We start from the raw sequence: 22,311 nt of genomic DNA, 5'->3' as shown, positions 1-22,311 counted from the left end.
TTCTTTATATAATTGCTACCTTGAAATCAAGTAAACTACCTTGAAATCAAATGTCTTATACATGGATGAGCTTAAGTAGTAATAGGTTTATTACTTAAGTCCAATGTTCGATAATTGTCTTGTTTTGCACTTATGTAGTGTAACATAACATATTCCTCCTTTAGGTTGTCCTAGGACATGGCCGAATTTCCCATCCACCATGGTTGCTTATGTTGTTTGAATATATATGATTATAGTTAATACCAATTGCTTTATATAATTGGTACCTTGATCATGATTTGTATATGTAAATTGCAACTAGACTAAAAGAATACTATAAAATTGGTGCAAAAATTGAAATCAAGTAAACTAGAAGTGTGCTAGAATGATGAAATTATTCGCGCACCCTCTATCTTTGCCTTCCACATGTATGGGCTTAGGTAGTAATAGGTTTATTACTTAAGACACATGTTTGATAATTATCCTTTGTTGCACTAGCATAATGTAACATAACATTTTCCTCCTTGGGCTTACCCTAGGACATGGCGGAAGTTCCCATCCACCTTGGTTGGATGTATGAACATTGTTATCTTGGAAGAGGTTTGAAGGAAACTTTTCTCAAAGGAGTTGAAGACTTTGTTCGAACAGCTCGACAATATAAATATTATGCTCTTGATGGTGCGAATACACTAAAATTTTGAAAGACGAGGTGGTTAAAGTTCATCTATACCAAAAAGGATACATGCCAAATTACAAGATTTGGACATTTCATGGTGAATAAATGCCCTCTGTTGATTGGACTGCACAAGAAAATCGCCTTCATAGTTCAAGCACTATTGCACACACCTCTAAGATGGATCAATTTATGTATATCCAAGAAATGGTGAATGCTGCTCTTAATCGACATGGTTCATTTGATTAATAAGAAAATAGTCGTTTAGAAGAGTCTCCAAATGAAGCCACTTAGAGTATTTAAAATTTATTGGCAGAGGCAAATCAACCTGTATTTGGAGGGGTAATAGAGTCGAAACTATCAGTATGCATTAGACTTTTAGCTTGCAAATCTAATTGGAACATTAGACAGTATGGCAAAAATCTATTTAGATCTAACACCACTAAATAATTCTTTTCCAAAGAATTATTATGAAGCCAAGAGATTAGTTTCAAAGTTAGGTTTGAAGTCTAAGAAGATTGATTTTTGTGTTAAAGGGTGTATGCTTTTTTATGACAATGGCAAAAATGATCCATCATTGCTTGAATGCAAATTTTATGGACAAGCTCGGTATCACACAATCCATGTAAAATTCAACAAGTTTTGGCATTGAGATCCCATTCATCCCAAGTGGACTCAAGCATACCATTACAATCTAATTTGTATTCTTAAATCGACAGGATACCATTACAAAAGTGGACTCAAGCGTACGACGAGGGCAGTAGATTCGACACATGACAACAAACCGGGTTGAATGTATGAACTCTATTCTAAAATGACCTCCTTCATTATGAATTTGTTCTCTAATTAGGGCAACAATGGAAATGACTGCAACAGGGTTTGTTGAGTGACACAATAAGGAAGAATCAATGTTATGAGCAAGACACCAATATCCTAAAGACATAAATGCTATTATTAGAAAAATTCAACAAAAATCGGGAATGTGTAAAGTGCGTAGATAATAAAGACAAAATTTTGAATTTGAGGATCAAGAGATGTCTCCACATGATCATCACCAACCAATTTCTTTCATGGTTAAATTAAATGATTGGTTGTAGGATTGTAGTCATTTCCAAGATCTTCGACTTCCTTGTCATCACTTAATAATTGTATGCTTTTTCTCCCATATAGATTTGACCATATACATTCATCTAGTTTATAGCCTCTACACCATCAACAAAGTATATGAACTTCAGTTTCATTTGGTTAAGAATACAGATTATTGGTCCATATACTCCAAACCTAATTTCATTCCAAACATAAACATGCATTGTAGGGCACTAGAAGACCTCCAATTACTCGTATCCACAATGAATTATTTTAAATTATGAATTTTCTTTTATTATTTGGTGTTACAACATCTCCTCACTTCTTCCCATTCTCCTTTCATGTCTTTCCATCTTTTATTCATCTTCTTTCCTAAATCAATTCGATTTTTATGTTTATGTTTCCATTTTTTTATTTTATTGCTTAAATGAACTCTCTCCTACTCTAGAGCTTCTTGAAGTGCACATTCACATCTAAATAGCTTGTTATCTTAATGTCCAATGAGAATTTTTACTTAGTTTTCTTAATGAACATCACACCATATTTGAAAAACTATAACAAGAATCTACATCAGGTGAAGAACCCGTATAAAATATCTTATGCAAACTTTCACTTTTCTTACTTTTTTTTATTTAACTGATGTTATTATAAAGAAAAACATTTTATTGTAACTAATCTTAAAAAGAAAATTTTGAAAGCATAAATTTTTATTAAGAAATCAACTCATCTCTTAATTTGTGTTCAAGTGTAAATATTCCTCCTTGTAACGATTCAAGATATAAATTTTCAATGGAATACAAGTAATAAGTTAAATTCATAAAGTCTAAGATAAATTAACTTATTATATAAAATAAATAATTAATTAATTTTAAGTTTTTCATTTTTTATAAGGATTATTGAGAAAATTATTTAAGAAGCCATTGTTTGAAATGCTTCCGATATTGAAAATACAAAAGAATCATGAAATTTCTAATTCAACCTAAACAAAATTCATATTCAAATAGTCCAATAGTTCAAATATAAGTACTTAAATTATTTTCGCAGAAATAGTACAAATGTTGGGCATAAAAGACTTTATGTTTATTGAGGGCTTATTCTTCTCATAAAATAAATAATAAAATAAAACATTGTTAATCCATTCAATGAGTATGGAGAATAGATTTAATTGTTTCCTAGAGCCTGAGAGGGGCAATTGCCAACTTTACAAAAGCAAGAATTACAAATTTAAGATTTGAAGGAACGATGAAACAAAGTTAATTTATATCCTTATTTTCCACTATACCAAATTTCAATTTTGCAATCAATACCGTAGAATACACACCTAAACTCTTAGAAAAAAACATTAACAAGTAACTTTTAAATATAATGTTGAAAGCCAAAATTTAAAGAATAAAAATATATTTTTCCTTTTAATTATTTAGACAGGCATGGATAGAATAAGATTCCATTCTTAGGGTGGGAACATGTACATGGCATAACATTACAGGTAACTTGTAGGACAAAATTAATTTAACAATATCTTCAAAAGATGTTCCCCATGATAACATTCTAACCCTGCCTATATATACATGCAAAGAGTTCATTTGCTTCTCACTTTTTCTCCCTTTCTTTTATCTGTGTACTCTCTCTCTTTCCAATATCATGAATCTTCCAAATTCCCCAATGAATCTTCCAATGGTTTAAGTCATATTTATTACATGAAACTGGAGTTGGAGACTGGGCCTATCTTATCGGGCCACAAACTATTTCATATGGTCCCAGTAATCACTAAAAGAGACGAATAAAATAGGTATAGATTACTGTGTAAATTGTGGTAGGTATATTTGAATTTCATGTTTAGTCCCTTAATCTTTCAAAAATTTTGCTTTTGCATCAGATTTATAAATAATTATATTGTTCTTAATTTTAATCCCTAAATAAATAATAAATATTTTACATGTCATGTCATATCTGACCAAGCTTAATGGAGATATACCTTTCATTTCTCCTTTTATGAGCATGCATGCCTTCTTTTCAACATTCATGTAACCTTTGGCTTCGCACACATAAACTAAGGAACCTCCCAGAGTGTCGTCTCATGCAACAACTCAATCTTTTCACACGCGTTTCTTTCCGCTTTTAAAAAATGAACATAGTTTAATCAACAAATTACACCCACTTTAAAATCAAACAGTAAAGCAATAAGAGAAAAAGACAGTGAGATGAAACATTATCGGAAGCTTGAGGAAAACTAAAATAAAAAAAAAAAAGGTAGTTCTTTTGGCTGGCACATAAAGCAAGTCCCACTGGCCACAACAAATAACATACCTTTCTTCTCTCCTTAGGCCTTGTCTTTTTTTCCCTCCAAGTTTGGCATCCCCTTCTCCTTAACCACCAAGGAAGTCTTCTACTTATTGAGAAAGCCCCCACTTTACCACATGCTCCATATTTGGCTTGTTTTCTGAATCAAGGAAGAACACAGAAGCAGAAGCAGAAGCAGAATCTAGCAGAAACTGAGAAGTGAAGAGTGAAGAGTGAAGGGAAAATGGGAGCTGATTGGGGACCAGTTATTGTGGCAGTGGCTTTGTTCATACTCTTATCTCCTGGTTTGTTGTTCCAATTTCCAGCAAGGTATAGAGTGGTTGAGTTTGGGAACATGAGCACTAGTGGGATTGCAATTTTGGTTCATGCCATCATATTTTTCTGCATACTTACCATCTTGATTGTAGCAATAGGCATTCACATACACATCAATTGATCAATCCAACTTCACCACAAATCATCATCACTATGTTTACAATTTCCTTCTTTTTTTTCTTTTGCTCCTTTCATGTACTAATTTCCCTTTAAGTTTTTCTTCTTGGGTACTGTGTACCAAAAATTTGTTCAAAATGGATATGGAGATATAAAACTATAGAAATTATGTCTTTTGTTACTGTTTAATTTCAGTAGTATGCTTCTTATGTGTGATTTTTGGTGGCATTCACCTGTATTCAATTCGTCTTATGCTCTTAATTCCAAAAGGTGTTCTTTGCATCAGGATGCAATTCAATAGAATCTATCAATTATGAATATCAATGGGTTGGTAGGGCATGGATAATAGTTCTCTCTATACCCATTTGCTGGATAAATATTTGCTTCATATTTGTTCTCATAACTGTGTGGGTATCCGTACCCGCATATTTTTTTAATATCCACGGATATTCACGGGTACCCACAGGTATTTATAAAAAATGGTTTAAAATATTTAATAACATATTTTAACTATTAATTCAACTAAATTAGAATATATAATATTCATAAATTTCAAATAAAGTTCAAATAACTCATTTAAATAGCGTTGGGTGATAGTTTACAAATAAATGAAGATTTTTAAAAACCAATTGATAAAAAATAACTCATTCAAAATTAATATGTTAATATTTTAATTATATTTTATTTTTTTTAATTTAAATTATAGTATAGCGGGTACGGGTATCCACGGGTGAGGGTTCGGGTATGCACAGGTGCGGGTACTGGTATCCACGAGTACGGATATTATGATACTCGTACCCACCCTGTTAATATGCTGGTATAAGAAATACTCGAACTCGTTACTCGTGAATATCCATTTACAATACTAATTTCCTACTCATTACGAGATTTACCCGCAGATATGGATTTTCTTAACATCCCTCCTTCCAACCCAATATCTTTAGTAAATATAAAAAAATGAAAAATTTGTTTAGTTACACTTGTCCTTCTAATTTACTAAATGTTCTCATAGTTTTAATTATTTACTTTTAATCAATATACTTAAAAATTAATAACTTTGATTTTCAAACTACGCATTTAAAAATGAATAATTTGATTGAAAATTATCATCCAAATTTATAGTTGGGGACATAAACAACCAAACAAAGCTCTTGCTTCCGGCGATTAATATCTTAAACAATTTGGTTCTAAGTTTAACATGGTTAATAATAGTTGTTGAGCTTTGCTCCTGAAATCGTTCGACTTTAGTTTAAATGTAATAAGTACCCAACAACGTTTTGCTTGATCTTTTTGACAAAGTATGGTACCTTGTATCCATGTAAAAAAGGGAAATTATCATAAGTTGAAAACATTTAAAATTCTATAGTTTAAAAATTTATTTTAAATTATGTAATTTAAAGGTAAAAATTGTATTTGAGATTTTCAATGTATTACATATTACACAACTCAACAATATGTTATAGATTAATGTGAAAATTTAAGAATATATTTTTAATTAAGATTATATAATTTAAAATATATTTTCAAATTACTTAATAAAAATTCAAAAATATAATCTAAATTATATTTTTTATTTACGTAATTTAAAATTTCGGAAATATATTAGTGATTCAATATTTTAAAATATATTTTTGAATTATTCAATTTAAAATATATATTTTTATTTAAAAAATGATGTAATGTAAAAATATTTCAATTCTACCAGTTAAAAATCTAAAATATTAGTATCTAATCTAATATACAAATGATAACATAACAATCGAAAAGTTTTGAATATTTTATTATTTTGCCAATTATCACGTACGTTGAAGCTTGAGTTTAGGGAAAAAAAAATCATACTTCAATTATCCATATAATATACACGAATGGTTAGCATTTAAATTGTGAGACATGTATTTCGAATGTCGGTATATTTATTAAAAGATAAAAGTAATCATGTTTTATATTTTGAAATTCAAAGTATACCGACAAATATATTGTTCTTAAAAAACGGTTTTAATATCTCAACCAAGACTAGATGTTCTGGTGTAAATATCCAAGATTAGATATGTACAATATAGTCTATCGTCGGACCATTAGTCAGACAGATCAATTGTTAGAAATATTTTAATATAATTTAAAAAATAAAATAATTAAAATAGAAATTCTACTGTTACTTATGTTTTTATATATCTTTAATTTATGGGTTAATGCTCTAACGGCTATATGGCTATATTCTTATTACACTTTACTTCTTTGTCTCCTTTTTCTACCTATAAATACCATATAAGTGCATGGGAAAAGACACAATAACAGAGACAACAAACTCTAAAGTTTTTCTCTGAAATGTTCTTCTTTTCTTCTCTATATTATCTTTAAGATAATGGTGTTCATAAGGTTTGGAGATCCTTCGCTGCACTCGATCGATCTGACGAGTTGTATCTTTGGAGAGAAACGCATATGATAAGAAACACATATGATTGTGTATTGTGTATTTGTTTAGCCCTGTGCAGTAGGGATGTTTTCTCTCTAAGGATAGCGCTATGCGTACCTCAACCTAAGATATTTCTACTCCTTACCTTTTATCTTTTATTTATTATTGTTATTATAATAGTTGATATCAGATTAATATTCATTTATTTATATACATGTTAGTATTATTATTGCTCTAATTATTATTATTATGTTATTTCATATTTTTATGATTATTAGTATTATTTGAGTAATCATTTTCTAACATTCTTAGAGAGAAAAAAATTTTATCTTGTTATTTCTATTTTTGAGTACTCATCTGCATTCATTTCTAAGATTAAAAAAATATAAAGCTGAAGATAAAAACACATTTTTGTGAACTAATGTGTTTCTTATGGTTATAATTAAATCAGTTTCAACTAAGCCTAAAAATTGATGTGTATAATTTTTCTATTTCTATTGGTAACAATAAATGAAATTATGGATAAATAAATTTTTGGCTCATTGAATAATTTTTTGTGATGACTAAAGCTAATATTTTTGCTGTTATATTAATTTATGCTTTAATATTGTCTATTCTTACCATTGATAAAGATGTTATATATCATGTTATATATTGAGAAATTTTGGTTAGAGACCATTCAAATTATAAAATTTTGAGGTACAAAATTAATTAAATAGAGAAATGAAAATACATGTATATATAAATGAGTGTTTTGTGTGAAACTCATGGTATTATTTGTTATGTAACATCTTCATATAGTGTATGGTGTTAATATAATGGTACAGCGAAAGAAAGAAAAAAAATGTTTTGATATGGTAAATGTTATTCTACAAGTTCTAGCTTGCCTAACATTATATTAGTGAAATTTTATATCTTGCTTACCATATTTTGAACACAAAAACTTATTATGAGTTATGAAAGAAAAAAGAACCACATTTAAAATATTTCAAAGTGTGGGGGTGTCTTGCCATGGTTAACATACTTGTTAATAAAAAAAAAATCTTGGTTATATATTATAAAGTGAATGAATATATACCTTCCTATTTTGCCATCTAGTGTAATATTATTTGTGTTTCTTATATTATGGCAATATGTCCAATTTCTTGAGATTATTGAATGATATTTTTAATGTAAATTGGATATTGATTTTGGTGACGCAAATCACCTATTGGTTATGGCTATGTTTTAACCTTGGATGGAGGTGCACTATCATGGAAATATGTTAAAAAGTTGTTGTTCTATCATGATCTACTATGCAAGCATAAATTATTCCTTTGTTCAAAGCATCCTGACAATTAAATTGTTATATTTAAAGTTTTTAGTAAAAAATGTCAATGAAATTGACATATGAGAATGAGAGACAAATATATTAGAAATTTAATTACTTATGATATTATCTCTCTTGACTTTGTCAGGTCGGAAAGAAATATTGCAGATCTGCTTATCAAAGGGTTGATGCATGAACAACAAGAATTTAAGTCGTCAAGGAGAATGAGACTATAGCCCATAAATTAGTTGCAACAATGGACACCCATCTCCACATGAATGGCGATCCCATGGAATGAAGTTCAATGGGTAACAACGAAGTTGTTGTTGACTAAAGTACACCAAATAGTTTGATTAAATTTTATGTCTCATTCCTATGGCGATGTGTACTATAAATTGTGTATGTTCATTATTATGCGTATTTTATAAAATACCTCTTAATAAACCTAATGGTTGAGGTATGTGCATTATTATGCTTATTTTATAAAATACCTCTTAATAAACCCAATGACAATTATTGTAGGGGTGTGAGTCACAAACCACCCTTGAGGGTTTGTTAAAAACATATCTGTCTAATTATCTTAACCACAAAGGGATCTGAATTGATTAATAGGCTTTTATCTGATCTAAGATGAATCTTGAATGAATCTTTAGGTTTTAAAGCTCAATTAATCAATTTCACAGTTTTGGGTTAATGGACTGTTTAATTCAATCAAGAAAGATTTTGAGAGAGAAGAAAGAAGCAATACACACAATTTATACTGGTTCGATTCAAGGCGAATCTACATCCAGTCTTCTCCTAAGTAACACACTTATGAGGATTCCACTAAACAGATAGGATCCAAGAATTACAAGCACACCTATATAATTCTAAACCCTCATAACCCAAGAACTTGATTCACCAATCAAGAACTCCCCTAGGAGCAATTCATCCACACAATTGCACCTAGGCCTACACTTCACACCCTGAAGCAACAGTAATCAGAAATACAGTAAATAAAAAACAAGAAACGAATACACCTATGTGGTGCAGATTTGACAAGATGCTCCTTGATTCAAGAAAGACACATCATGGTAGAATTAACTATCAATTCTTCTTGGATCTGCACTTGAGTGATCTTCCAGAATATTCAGAAACTTTGTGACTCTCAGGTGGCTCTATTTCAGATGGAAAACTGCACGATCTCTCCAATTTCTCCAGGACGAAAACAGATTCTAAAAATAGCTTTTATATAGAGTTTTCTGCTGTCACTAATTGATTAGCAATTTTCCTAATCGATTATCATGAGTATATTTTCACTTCCTTTGTGCCATACTCACAGCTAATCCATTAGTTAAAAAACTAATCATATGCAAGGTTACACAACAGGCCTGAGATACATTTGATAAAGAGAAGCTATTTGCCTAATGCATATCCTAACTGGACCAAGCTATGTTTTATCCTAGACCAGTAGACATCATCAAAATTATTCTTCATTCATGGGTGAAGTAGCTCCCCCTTCCAACAATCTCCCCCTTTTTGATGATGTCCAAAACATGGACTATGATAAGCCTGCCTGCAGCACATTAAGCAAACAACAACAGTAGTACACAGTACAGGCACACAAGGCAAACAACAGCATAAGCATATAACAGATATCACTTTCATTTTATGCTCCCCCTATCAGTATAGCCTATCAATACAATAGCAAAATTCCATATCTGAATTCTCCCCCTTTTTGGACAGTAACAAAAAGACATATTCAATACAGTACAACAGAGAAAAAAACAGCGCAACAATGTAAGAGATGCAGCAGGAGATAATGCATAACAACTAAGATAATAACTGTGCATAACAACCAGGGTAATCAGAGTATATAACACATTACAATCCCAACCAAAATAATCCTAGGCTAGGGAAGCTATGCTAGGATAACCGCAAAAAGGAAACACACACACCGCTAGGACTACTGGGATCCTAAGGTCAAGGGCTACAGACTGAGGCTATGAAGGTTGGTACTGAAAAAGTGGGTGTGTGTGGGTAGAGGGCTAAGCTATTCTTCGTCAGTGGCATCCTCAAATTGCTCACTCTCATTACCTTCTGCAGTGTCCACAACGGCTTCAGGAGTATGTGAAGCACGACCAGTGTTGAGTTGAGCCAGTTGTTGTTGAACAGAGGTTAGTTGATGCTCAATGTGTAACACCCCAGATGGATATTACTAGATAAAACTGATTTTTCACAAAATATTCTTTAAGAAAATCAGACATTTCGATAAATTCCCAAGCGCGGGAAATTTCAAACTTGTCTCGCTATAATCCATTCGTACTGTCTCATCTTTATTACAAGTTCATAATGGATAAAACATCATAATGTCTATTAAAAAAGGTAGGAAAGCATAGCATAAAGAAAATCCCCCATCGGTAGCCCCGCTCTGTTGCTAAGCATCAGCATGATCACCTGAATTCACGTCTGCTCCTACGTAACAAGTCACGTGATAATCGCCAAACACAAACACACAAACAAGCAAGGGTGAGCTGAGAAAGAAAAATTATACAAATAATAAGATAATAAGAATTGACCCTCACCCAATCTAACTTAGTCAATTTTAGTTTATTGACCTTTTTATAACATTATACCCCAATCTCATAACCTATATGAGAAAGATCCATTCACAACCTTGGTCCTAGGGATTATCATACTCCCACGAACCTACCCGCTCGTGGTCCAACTCTACGGACCTCCCCGCCCGTAGTCCAACTCTACGAACCTGCCCGCTCGTAGTCCAACATGCGTGAACACCTACTATGAACCTCCCCGCTCATAATAGCCTCAAGTGTGAGCACGGAACATACGAACCTCCCCGCTCGTATCCCCACACAAGAGTACAAAAGATACAGACCTCCCCGCCCGCATCAATCACGCATCTCAATCTCCGTTACGAACCTCCCCACTCGTAACTAATCCAGCATATCCCTGACCAAGCCATCAAACACATCCATGCACATCCATCTGCAATGGACCCATGCCCCAACACTATCGCTTGGCGTTGCCTAAGCGAAATGGTACTCCAGACCCTTGACAATAATCCTAACTCGCCAAACGCCACGCGCTAGTGGCCCCTATATTTGTGGCTTATCACCTAGCGGAAGCATATCCGCTGCCAGGCGCCACACTAGTAAAATGAATCTATTGGTTCAGGCACTGTAGAATTGATCCTAACACAATAATCATCACAAGCACACAACAAAACCAATATTTAGCATTCTACCTCATCCTGCATCCATACATAAATTCACAACAACTTGACTTAAACAAGATATTAATACACAAAACCACAATTATAACATCCATGTTTTAACGTTAAATAATTAACATAATATAATTATATGTTAGCAATAAAATAATATTATTTAATTAAATTATACATTATCCTAATGTAAAAGAAAATTAACGTGTATAACGTCTGAATTGTAAAATAAATACCTGTTATTCAAACTTCCAACAAGTTATATAATATGATATAATTTTTATCACAATAATATAAAATCAAACCTTTTACCTTTTATATACATATAATATCAAAACCACCCAAAATTTTGTTTTCTTATTAAAGAATTAATAATATTTATATATTATACCACTCTCCTATGCAAAGGTCCATACATCTGCATCCTGTTAATATTTTTATAGGACTAAAAGGCTTAACTTTCATACCTATATGTAAAGAAACTACCAAAAACATATCTCATACAAATTTACATACCATATACCTTCAACCATTAATAGCTTTATATTAAAGAAAGGACAACCTGCACTTTAACCACAAAAATACATGATATATAGATTACTCCCTGTAAAACAAGCAGTTGCACAATCGCTTCACTAAAACATTATATTCTCATAAAAATAACACATACATTTTTTTTCCACCGTATTAACTTTAACTAAAAATAACAATACTATTTACCCAATATACTATTATTATTCTGAAAAGTTATAACATAAAAACAAAACCTCAATTGCCATCCGTAACACACATATATATATATATATATATATATATATATATATATATATATATATATATATATATATATATATATTTGATACAAATATTCTCACTCTAAATTATCAAAACCCAAAGTTGTCATGTACTTTAAAAGTATTTGTATTATGCCACTGAATAGAAAACACTGTATCATTCATATGTTATTCAATGTATACCATATATTATATAATATAATATTTTACAAACTTTCCACTTTTACGCTATAGTATACATTATAATCTGCATGCTTTTGAAAGGATATCCAACCATATATAATAATATAAGATAAACCAATAATCTAATATAACCAATCCCAAGATTTTCTACACACACCACTTCCGTATGGTATCTATTGCAGTGCCATTGCCGTGAAGCGATTAAACAAAGATACTTTATCTTTGCATTTGACAATCAACGAAAAATCGTACAATCGGAAATAGCATATTACCCATATACAGTACACGAAATCATAAACCACTAATTTCTTAACCTTATCAAAGCATAAAAATAACAAAACACCAATCTCACAATTACAATCTGCTACTAATATACATTAATAATAAAAGAAATTCATACGAAAGAAACACAATAAGCTCCCCTTACCCGGTTTCTTAGCTTCAAACAATTTCCAATGAATTCTTCCTTGTTCCCAAAGCTCCCCTCCTTGCCTCCACTCCAATTCCCTTCTCTGGATTGCAATTCTCAGCCCTCACTTGACACACACACTATGACTCTTTGTTTTCCCCACTCACTCTTCTCTCTCTCCCCCCAACTTCAGCCCAAAATAAATAATACACATAATAAAACGAAATTTATTTAAATTCAAGGTTTTATGACCATTATTTTGGATTACTGCACCCCAACTGCTACCTCTCTGGTTTCTCAGGGAATTTCTACAGTCTCTAGATTTTTCCATCACTTAGCAAAAATATAAAAATATAAATAGCCTACTTACTCTAGTCAAGATTCGAACCCACAACCTCCCAATCCATCAAACACATGCACACCAACAAACCATCCCATTATTCTTGTTAATTCACACATTCATATAAGGTTAAACCATGTTTCCGCATTCATAATATTTTGGTAATATAAAACACAATTAAAATCACACTAATGGCACACACTAGACTTGAACCCAAGTCCTCCCAACATAACCAAGTACTCTACACCCTTTAAGTTATCATTGTTTCTTGTCTAAGGTTTATCAAAGAACTCCCTTAAGGTATTCTCAACCCCCCATTTCTTTATTCCATTACTTATTAATTTTCATAAATTTCCTGGATCTCACACAATGGACTCCAGTTTTGTCGTCCAGGTTTGATGCTGATCAAAAAGAGTCGTGACCATGCGCAACATTTCCTGCTCGTAATGAGTTCTGGTGGCAGAAGAGGAGGCGTCAGCAGCATCCACAGGGTCATTATCTGGTTCATCCTTGAAGCACCAGGTGTTGCCCCTAAAGGACATTCCCATGTGATGAAGGGCATTTGCCCCAATCAGGCTTGTGTGATTTGGAATGTTGGAGGCCTCACCAGAGAAGTCCACTTTGTAGTGCTCGAGAACTTTGCACACGAATACGACATAAGGCAGAGGATAGTTGGGTAGCTTGATAGCTTTCTGCATAGTATCAGAGACAACCTTAGACCATTCTACAAGAATGTTTGACTTGAAAGCATGGATAAGGAAGACGTCCTCTGTTGTGAGTTGAGCATGGTTGCCATTGCGGGGAACTAGAATCCAGGCAGTTAAGAATGCGAGCACCCGCTCATCTTTCTTCATCCCACCAGTGCGGAAGATACTGTAGTCGCGTTTGGCTTTGGGATCCCTCAAGCAACCCTGGTAGATATCTAGGCGATTTGCCCCAGGAAACCCTCGATGGGCTGGAATGCCAGAGATGCGGAAGCCAGCAATGGAGGTCCAAACATCTGTGGTGAGGACAATGTTTACCCCTTTGACGCGCGAGGTGAGAAGATCATCTTCACACGCGAGGTTTGCGTAGAAAACCCTAACCAAATCGGGGTAAATGTCACCTATGAGTTGAACGAACGTCTCCAGGTGTTGGGAGGAGATAAGCTTTGGGAAGGTAAAGTCGTGATTGCGAAAGAAGGGCAGTTCGACTTTCTTGTGGTTGATGATTTTGCGATTGCGGAAGGAGTCATTGAAATTTTCTTGAGCGTCGCGATCACTGATCCAGCCATCAATATCGGGATCCCGTTGCTTAGTGGCCATGCGCTTGACACGTTTGCGAGAGGAAGAGGAGGATGCCATGGCGGAGTGGTGTAGGGTGTTAGGTGACGGCGGAGCAGAGGTGGAAAGGGAAAGGGAGGACCTAGGGTTTTTGAGAGATTAGGAAGTACCAGGATCCTAGGTGCAGAAGTTAAGACTGCTATTAAGAGTAGGGAATTTACTTACCTAATGGATTAGCGGGCTCTTTTTGAGAAATTAGAAGGCAACTATGTGAAGCAATACTAACACAGAATGGGCTTAACCAAGCACGATAATGGATTAAGGCCAAGGGTAGGCATGCAGCTACACAGTCTGGACACAATATACACACAAGCAGATGTAGAAACCAGAACGAGCTAGGTATGATGTCTGCCAGTTGATGTTGTGTGTCAATGTACTCAACCTTGCACTCTCCCTTGGACACATGATCTCGGATGAAATGGTGCCGGATTTCAATATGCTTGGTCTTAGAGTGCAGAACTGGATTTTTAGTAAGATTAATTGCACTAGTGTTGTCACATTTTAAAGGAATGTGATCAAGGTGGATGCCATAGTCCTCAAGTTGGTTCTTAATCCAGATAGATTGGGCACAGTAGCTGCCAGCAGCTATATACTCTGCTTCAGTGGTGGACAGAGCAACACAGGCCTGTTTTTTGAGTGCCAAGAGATTAGAGAACCACCTAAGAGATGGCAGGTTCCACTGGTGCTCTTCCTGTCAGTTTTGCAACCACCAAAATCTGAATCGTTGTACCCTACTAAGGAGATGTTTGAGCCATGAGGATACCACATACCCAGATTTCTAATGCCTTTTAGGTATTTAAAGATGCGTTTGACAACAATTAGGTGAGAGTCTTTGGGACAGGACTGGAATTTGGCGTATACACACACACTGTGCATGATATCTAGACGGCTAGCTGTGAGATAGAGAAGCGATCCGATCATTCCACGATATTTAGTTTGATCCACTGCAGGCCTTGTTTCATCAATGTCTAGATAGCAGTTTGTAGCCATAGGAATGGATGATTCCTTGCAAGCGTCCATGTGAAATTCTTTCAGTAGCTTAGTGCAGTATTTAGATTGATGGATAAAGAGTCCATGCCGTCCTTGCTTAATTTGGAGCCCTAAAAAGAAGTGCAGCTCCCCCATCATGGACATTTCAAACTCATCTTGCATGTATTTGGAGAATTCTTTGCATAGTAGAGGATTTGTTGAACCAAAAATGATGTCATCCACGTAGATTTGAACAAATAGTAGATCATTTTGAGCCTTCTTAATGAAGAGAGTAGAGTCCACCTGCCCTCTTCGAAACCTGTTTTGAATCAAGAATTCACTTAACCTTTCATACCATGAGCGAGGGGCTTGCTTAAGTCCATAGAGAGCCTTTTTCAACTTATACACATGATCTGGAAACTCATAGTCTGTGAATCCAGGGGGCTGTGCCACATAGACTTCTTCCTTAATAAAGCCATTTAGGAAAGCGCTTTTCACATCCATTTGGAAGAGCTTGAATTTGAGTAAGGATGAGATGGCAAGGAGGATTCGGATGGCCTCAAGGCGTGCTACAGGAGCATAGGTCTCATCATAATCAATCCCTTCTTCTTGACAGTACCCTTTGGCTACCAATCTAGCCTTATTCTTGATCATCACACCAGAATCATCCAGCTTGTTGCGAAAGACCCACTTAGTGCTTATGATTAGCTGAGATTGAGTTCTTGGAACAAGATCCCAAACATCATTTCTCTTGAATTGATCCAATTCGTCCTGCATTGCTAGAAACCAGTGTTCATCCTTGAGAGCATCATTCACTGATTTTGGCTCAAGTTGGGAGACAAAGGCTACATTTAGATAAAACTGGCCTAGCTGCCTGCGTCTAGAAACACCTTTAGAAATATCCCCTATGATGTTGTCAAGAGACATATTTTTAGGCACTATCCAGTCAGCGGGTAAATCTGCTGCAGAGGTCGAAGTCCTAGCTACTCTAGGTGATGAATCTGCTATTGCTACAGGCTCAGGTTGTGTCAAATCTGCACTTGTGTCATTTAATTCTGCACTATTTCTTGAACCAGAGGAATTAGCAGCGTGATTATCAATATTCTCATCAAATGCAACGTGAATGGATTCCTCTATGGTTAATGTTCTTTTGTTATGGACACAATAGGCTTTACTAGTGGAGGAATAACCTAAGAAGATGCCTTCATTAGCCTTAGGATCAAACTTGCCAAGATTTGATTTTTCATTATTTAGTATGAAACACTTGCAACCAAAAGCTTTGAAGTAAGATATGTTAGGTTTTCTACCTTTGTAGATCTCATAGGGTGTAAGTTTCAAAACAGGTCTGATTAACACCCTGTTCAGCACGTGGCAAGCTGTACTTACAACATCTGTCCAAAAGTATTTTGGTAAAGAGTTCTCATTGAGCATTATCCTTGCCAACTCTTCCAAAGATCGATTTTTTCTCTCAACCACACCATTTTGTTGTGGCGTTCTAGGGGCTGAGAAATTATGTGAGATACCATGATTTTCATAAAACTTTTCAAAAGATTCATTTTGAAACTCACCCCCATGGTCACTTCGAATGGATTTGATTTTCAAGTCTTTCTCATTTTGAACAATTTTGGCAAATTTCCTAAAAACTGAGAAGGTGTCACTCTTAGATGAGATAAAAAATGTCCAAGTAAAGCGAGAATAGTCATCTACAAGAACAAGTGCATAAAAATTTCCTCCTAAGCTTCTGGTTCTAGAAGGTCCAAATAGGTCCATATGTAACAGTTCTAATGGATTAGAGGTGGAGATATGCTGTTTTGACTTAAAAGATGTTTTTACTTGTTTATCCTTTTGGCATGCATCACACAACTTGTCTGACTTAAACTTTATATCAGGCAACCCAGTGACTAACTTTTTTGACACAAGCTTATTTAGGTGACCCATATGTATGTGTGCAAGTCTTTTATGCCAAATCCAAGGTTCACCATTTTTAGCAAAAAGGCAAGCAATTGAATCAAAAGAAGTGTTTTCAAAGTCCACCATGTATATGTTCTGAATCCTTTTTCCTACAAAAACCAATTCATTTGTGGATGCATGACAGATTAAACAATGATGGGCTTCAAAGGTTACTTTTAGATTTTTATCACACAGTTGGCTAATGCTAAGTAAATTGTGCTTGAGTCCATCCACCAACAAAACATCCTCAATTTCCACAGTTGATGATGACCTTACCTTACCAGATCCAAGAATCTTACCTCTGTTGTTGTCACCGTAAGTGACATGTCCACTTACTTCTTATGAAATTTTGCTGAATTTCGAGCTGTCACCTGTCATGTGTCTAGAGCAGCCACTGTCCAGATACCACATTGACTCCTTAGCTTCAGCATTGTCCTGCAAAATAGATTATTTTGATGAAGCAGGTACCCAAACAAACTTGGGTCCTCTTGAGTTAGACTGTGTTACAGTTCTTTTAGGCACCCATTTGAATTTTCCTCTAGGAACCCCACTGTTTTTAAAGTAGCAGGAAGTGGAGAAATGACCAGGTTCATAACAATAGGTGCATATAATGGAGGATGGTTTACTGATGTTGAGAAAATTTCTGCACGATAATCGATTAGGGTTGCCACTATAACCAATTCCCTCTTTATTCAGCACACTCCTTTGAGATCCTAAAACAGCATCTAGGTTGGATCTTCCTAGAGTGAATTTTGATAGGGTTTTCATTAAGTGCTCTATCTTCTCTAGCTGTCCTGGACAGTACGTACATCTAGACCTGGAATGTTTTTCAGATTGTTCTAATTTTTCCAAGCAAGTTGTTAGATTCTCATTTTCCTCTTCTAACTGTTTTATTCTACCTTCCAGCCACTTAATCTCCCCTTTACGTTTGCTATTTGATTTTTGTAGTTTTGTAGCTTCCTTATGCAGTTCATAGTAGTCATTTTCCTCATGTTCAGATGTGAAACTACTTACACTATTTTTGGATGATTATGCTTTAATGGATGTTTCAGCTTTAGCCATCAGACACAGATTATTTTCCTCTTCAGTGCTGTCATCAGATTCACTAGATGTGCTGGAGTCATTTTCTTCCTAGGCAATGTAGGCTTTCTTCTTCTTCAGGTGCTTCTCTGCCTCATTCTTCTCATCCAGTTTCTGCTTCATCTTCAGCACTAGACAATCAACTTTGATGTGTCCTGTCTTGCCACACTCATAGCAGGTTTAAGTTCTAGATCTGGACTGCCTCTTATTTCCTGCATAACTGTTGTTAGCTTTGTTCTTATACTTCAGAAATTTTGAGAACTTTTTCACCATTAAGCTCAAGGCTTCACTATCAGAGTTTTCATCATTGGAGTCATCTGCATAGTCTGCTTTCTTCTGTTTTGCTGCAGATTTTACTGCACTCTTCAAGGCTATTGTGTGCCTTTTTTCTCCATCCTCTTCTGCCTTGAGTCTCCCAAGTTCTAGTTCATGTTCTTTTAGCTTCCCAAAGAGTGTGTCTATGTTCATGCTAGTGAGGTCTTTGGATTCTGAAATAGCAGTGACTTTAGGTTGCCATGTCCTGTTTAGACTCTTCAAGATCTAGATGTTGAGCTCTTCCTTGTCAGAGGTCTTGCCAAGAGCTAGGAGGTGATTTACTATATGTGTAAATCTCTTCTGTACATCACATATGCTTTCCCCAGTCTTCATTCTGAACATTTCATACTCTTGAATAAGAGACTTTTTCCTAGCTCTTTTAACCTCATTCGTGCCCTCATGGGTGACTTCCAAAACATCCCACATCTCTTTGGCTGATTCACACACAGAGACCCTATAAAATTCATCCAATGTTAGTGCAGAAGATATAATATTCTCGGCTCTAACATCATAATGTGCCCTTTTATTCTCATCAGAGGTCCATTGTGAGAATTCTTTGGGAAAAGTCTCTCCATTTACTATTTTAATTGGTTTAAAAGGTCCATTAACCACTGCATCCCACACCCCTTTGTCTACTGATTCAAGAAAGATTTTCATTCGAATTTTCCAGAAAGGATAATTTTCCCCAGCAAACAGAGGGGGCCTGTTAATGGATGCCCCTTCAGCAAAGGTTTGAGATGTATTAGACATAACAGGATCTTTCTAATCGATTAGCGCGCGATTAACCAACTCTGGTGCCAATTGTTCAAAACAGATCTGTCTAATTATCTTAACCACAAAGGGATCTGAATTGATTAATAGGCTTTTATCTTATCTAAGATGAATCTTGAATGAATCTTTAGGTTTTAAAGCTCAATTAATCAATTTCACAGTTTTGGGTTAATGAACTGTTTAATTCAATCAAGAAAGATTATGAGAGAGAAGAAAGAAGCAAGACACACAATTTATACTGGTTCGATTCAAGGCGAATCTACATCCAGTCTTCTCCTAAGTAACACACTTAGGAGGATTCCACTAAACAGATAGGATCCAAGAATTACAAGCACACCTATATAATTCTAAACCCTCAAAACCCAAGAACTTGATTCACCAATCAATAACTCCCCTAGGAGCAATGCATCCACACAATTGCACCTAGGCCTACACTTCACACCCTGAAGCAACAGTAATCAGAAATACAGTAAATAAAAAACAAGAAACGAATACACCTATGTGGTGCAGATTTGACAAGATGCTCCTTGATTCAAGCAAGACCCATCATGGTAGAATTAACTATCAATTCTTCTTGGATCTGCACTTGAGTGATCTTCCAGAATATTCAGAAACTTTGTGACTCTCAGGTGGCTCTGTTTCAGATGGAAAACTGCACGATCTCTCCAATTTCTCCAGGACCAAAACAGATTCTAAAAACAGCTTTTATATAGAGTTTTCTATTGTCACTAATTGATTAGCAATTTTCCTAATCGATTATTGTGAGTATATTTTCACTTCCTTTGTGCCATACTCACAGCTAATCCATTAGTAAAAAACTAATCATATGCAAGGTTACACAGCAGGCCTGAGATACATTTGATAAAGAGAAGCTAGTTGCCTAATGCATATCCTAACTGGACCAAGCTATGTTTTATCCTAGACCAGTAGACATCATCAAAATTATTCTTCATTCATGGGTGAAGTAGATCCCCCTTCCAACAGGGTTTACCTAGTCAGTGTGATGGTGGGGCCACCATTGTGAGACATGGACAAGTCTCTAAGTGACACTCATGAAACAAGATACATGCACAAGGTCGTAACGTGCACCCACTAATTAGAACCTATAATGAACACCGATATTGTATGTGTTATTTACTAAAACCTGGTCACAGGGGATGTAGTTCAAGACAATCAAGTCTCTGCATTTTCTCGGGTGGAAGTTTATAAGCACTAGGTGTAAGGGTCAGACCCGGAAGGTTCCTTACACTGAACTACAATATTTTGCTTAAAAAGATAATATATTTTTTATTTTATTTTTTTAAATTATGTGGAGGATTGTTAGAAATATTTTAATATAATTTAAAAAATAAAATAATTAAAATAGAAATTCTACTGTTACTCATGTTTTTATATACCTTTAATTTATGGGTTAATGATTTTAATGGCTAACGACTATATTCTTATTACACTTTACTTCTTTGTCTGCCTTTTCTACCTATAAATACCATACAGGTGCATGGGGAAAGACACAATAATAAAGACAACAAACTCTAAAGTTTTTCTCTGAAATGTTCTTCTTTTCTTCTCTATATTATCTTTAAGACAGTGGTGTTCATAAGGTTCGAAGATCCTTCGCTGCACTCGATCGATCTGACGGGTTGTTGTATTTTGGGAGAGAAACGCATATGATAAGAAACACATATGATTGTGTATTGTGTATTTGTTTAGCACTGTGCAATAGGGGTGTTTTCTCTCTAAGGATAGCGCTCTACGTGCCTCAACCCAAGATATTTCTACTCCTTACCTTTTATCTTTTATTTATTATTGTTATTATAATAGTTGATATCTGATTAATATTCATTTTAATATTGCTATAATTATTATTATTATTATGTTATTTCATATTTTAATTATTATTAGTATTATTTGAGTAATCATTTTCTAACACCAAGGACCATCGGTCAGGTGGACCCTCATTTATGAAGACAACCGACAGGACGCACGACCTATCGGTCGGACGGCCACACCAAAACCTGGATCAATAATCAGGTTTAAAACGCAATTGTCCATGATTAAGAAACCCTAATCATAGGCCCAAACCAAAAACTATAAATAGAAGTCCAATGTAAGTTGGAAAGCACCTTCAATAAGCATTTTATTACAACATTTATTGCTACCTACTGATCGGTCTTAAAACTGACTTAAGCATCGGAGCCTTTTAGACAGGTACCCCGATCGCCCGACCAGCCGAACGGGAGGAGAGAATACGCTAATCAAGAGAAAGAACTATATAAGCTCACTAAGGAGGACGTCGGACAAAGGACTCGAGGGTAATTTAAGGATTGGAAGTAGGTGCTTGGTCCCTATACCCGAAACATTTTGGCGCCCACCGTGGGGCCGAGTAGTGATAGGCCGATAGGCCGATCGACCGATAGGCCGAGCAGTCTTCTATAGGCCTTATACCCTTATGGTTACCACAAGAAATAGGACCAGTAACGCTGACGGAGGAGGATGGCCGAAGATCAAGTTGGCACTAGGGCGATGATCAGCGCTTTGCAATAGAGGATGGAAGATAGGTCGATCGGCTGATAGGCCAAGCAGTCATCTATAGACCTTATACCCTTATGGTGACCATAAGAAACAGGACCAGTAACGTTGACGAAGGAGGATGGCTGACGATCAAGTTGACACCAGGGCGATGATCAGCGCTTTGTAGAAGAGGATGGAAGGTAGGCCGATAGGCCGACCGAGGCTCCGTACGGGACCCGAACCAAGCC

At 35.0% G+C, this 22,311-nt stretch overlaps 2 protein-coding genes across 2 annotated transcripts; one reads left to right on the top strand and one right to left on the bottom strand.

The window, feature by feature from the left end:
• The first annotated feature begins 4,037 nt into the window (after nt 1–4,037).
• Nucleotides 4,038–4,660, top strand: LOC114182528 (uncharacterized). Its single transcript, XM_028069418.2, has one exon. The coding sequence runs from the start codon at nt 4,263–4,265 to the stop codon at nt 4,473–4,475; it is 213 nt and encodes a 70-aa protein (XP_027925219.1). The 5' UTR covers nt 4,038–4,262; the 3' UTR covers nt 4,476–4,660.
• Nucleotides 4,661–19,006: 14,346 nt separating this feature from the next.
• LOC146888791 (uncharacterized) lies at nt 19,007–19,438 on the bottom strand. Its single transcript, XM_085666271.1, has one exon. The coding sequence runs from the start codon at nt 19,436–19,438 to the stop codon at nt 19,007–19,009; it is 432 nt and encodes a 143-aa protein (XP_085522397.1).
• Between the last annotated feature and the right edge of the window lie 2,873 nt (nt 19,439–22,311).

The sequence above is a fragment of the Vigna unguiculata genome, chromosome 1 (assembly GCF_037176805.1).
Source record: "Vigna unguiculata cultivar grain cowpea cultivar isolate G323 ecotype 2 chromosome 1, ASM3717680v1, whole genome shotgun sequence".
Classification (NCBI taxonomy): domain Eukaryota; kingdom Viridiplantae; phylum Streptophyta; class Magnoliopsida; order Fabales; family Fabaceae; genus Vigna; species Vigna unguiculata.
The sequence above is the reverse complement of the archived record's forward strand: the minus strand, read 5'-3'. Positions and strand labels throughout refer to the sequence as shown.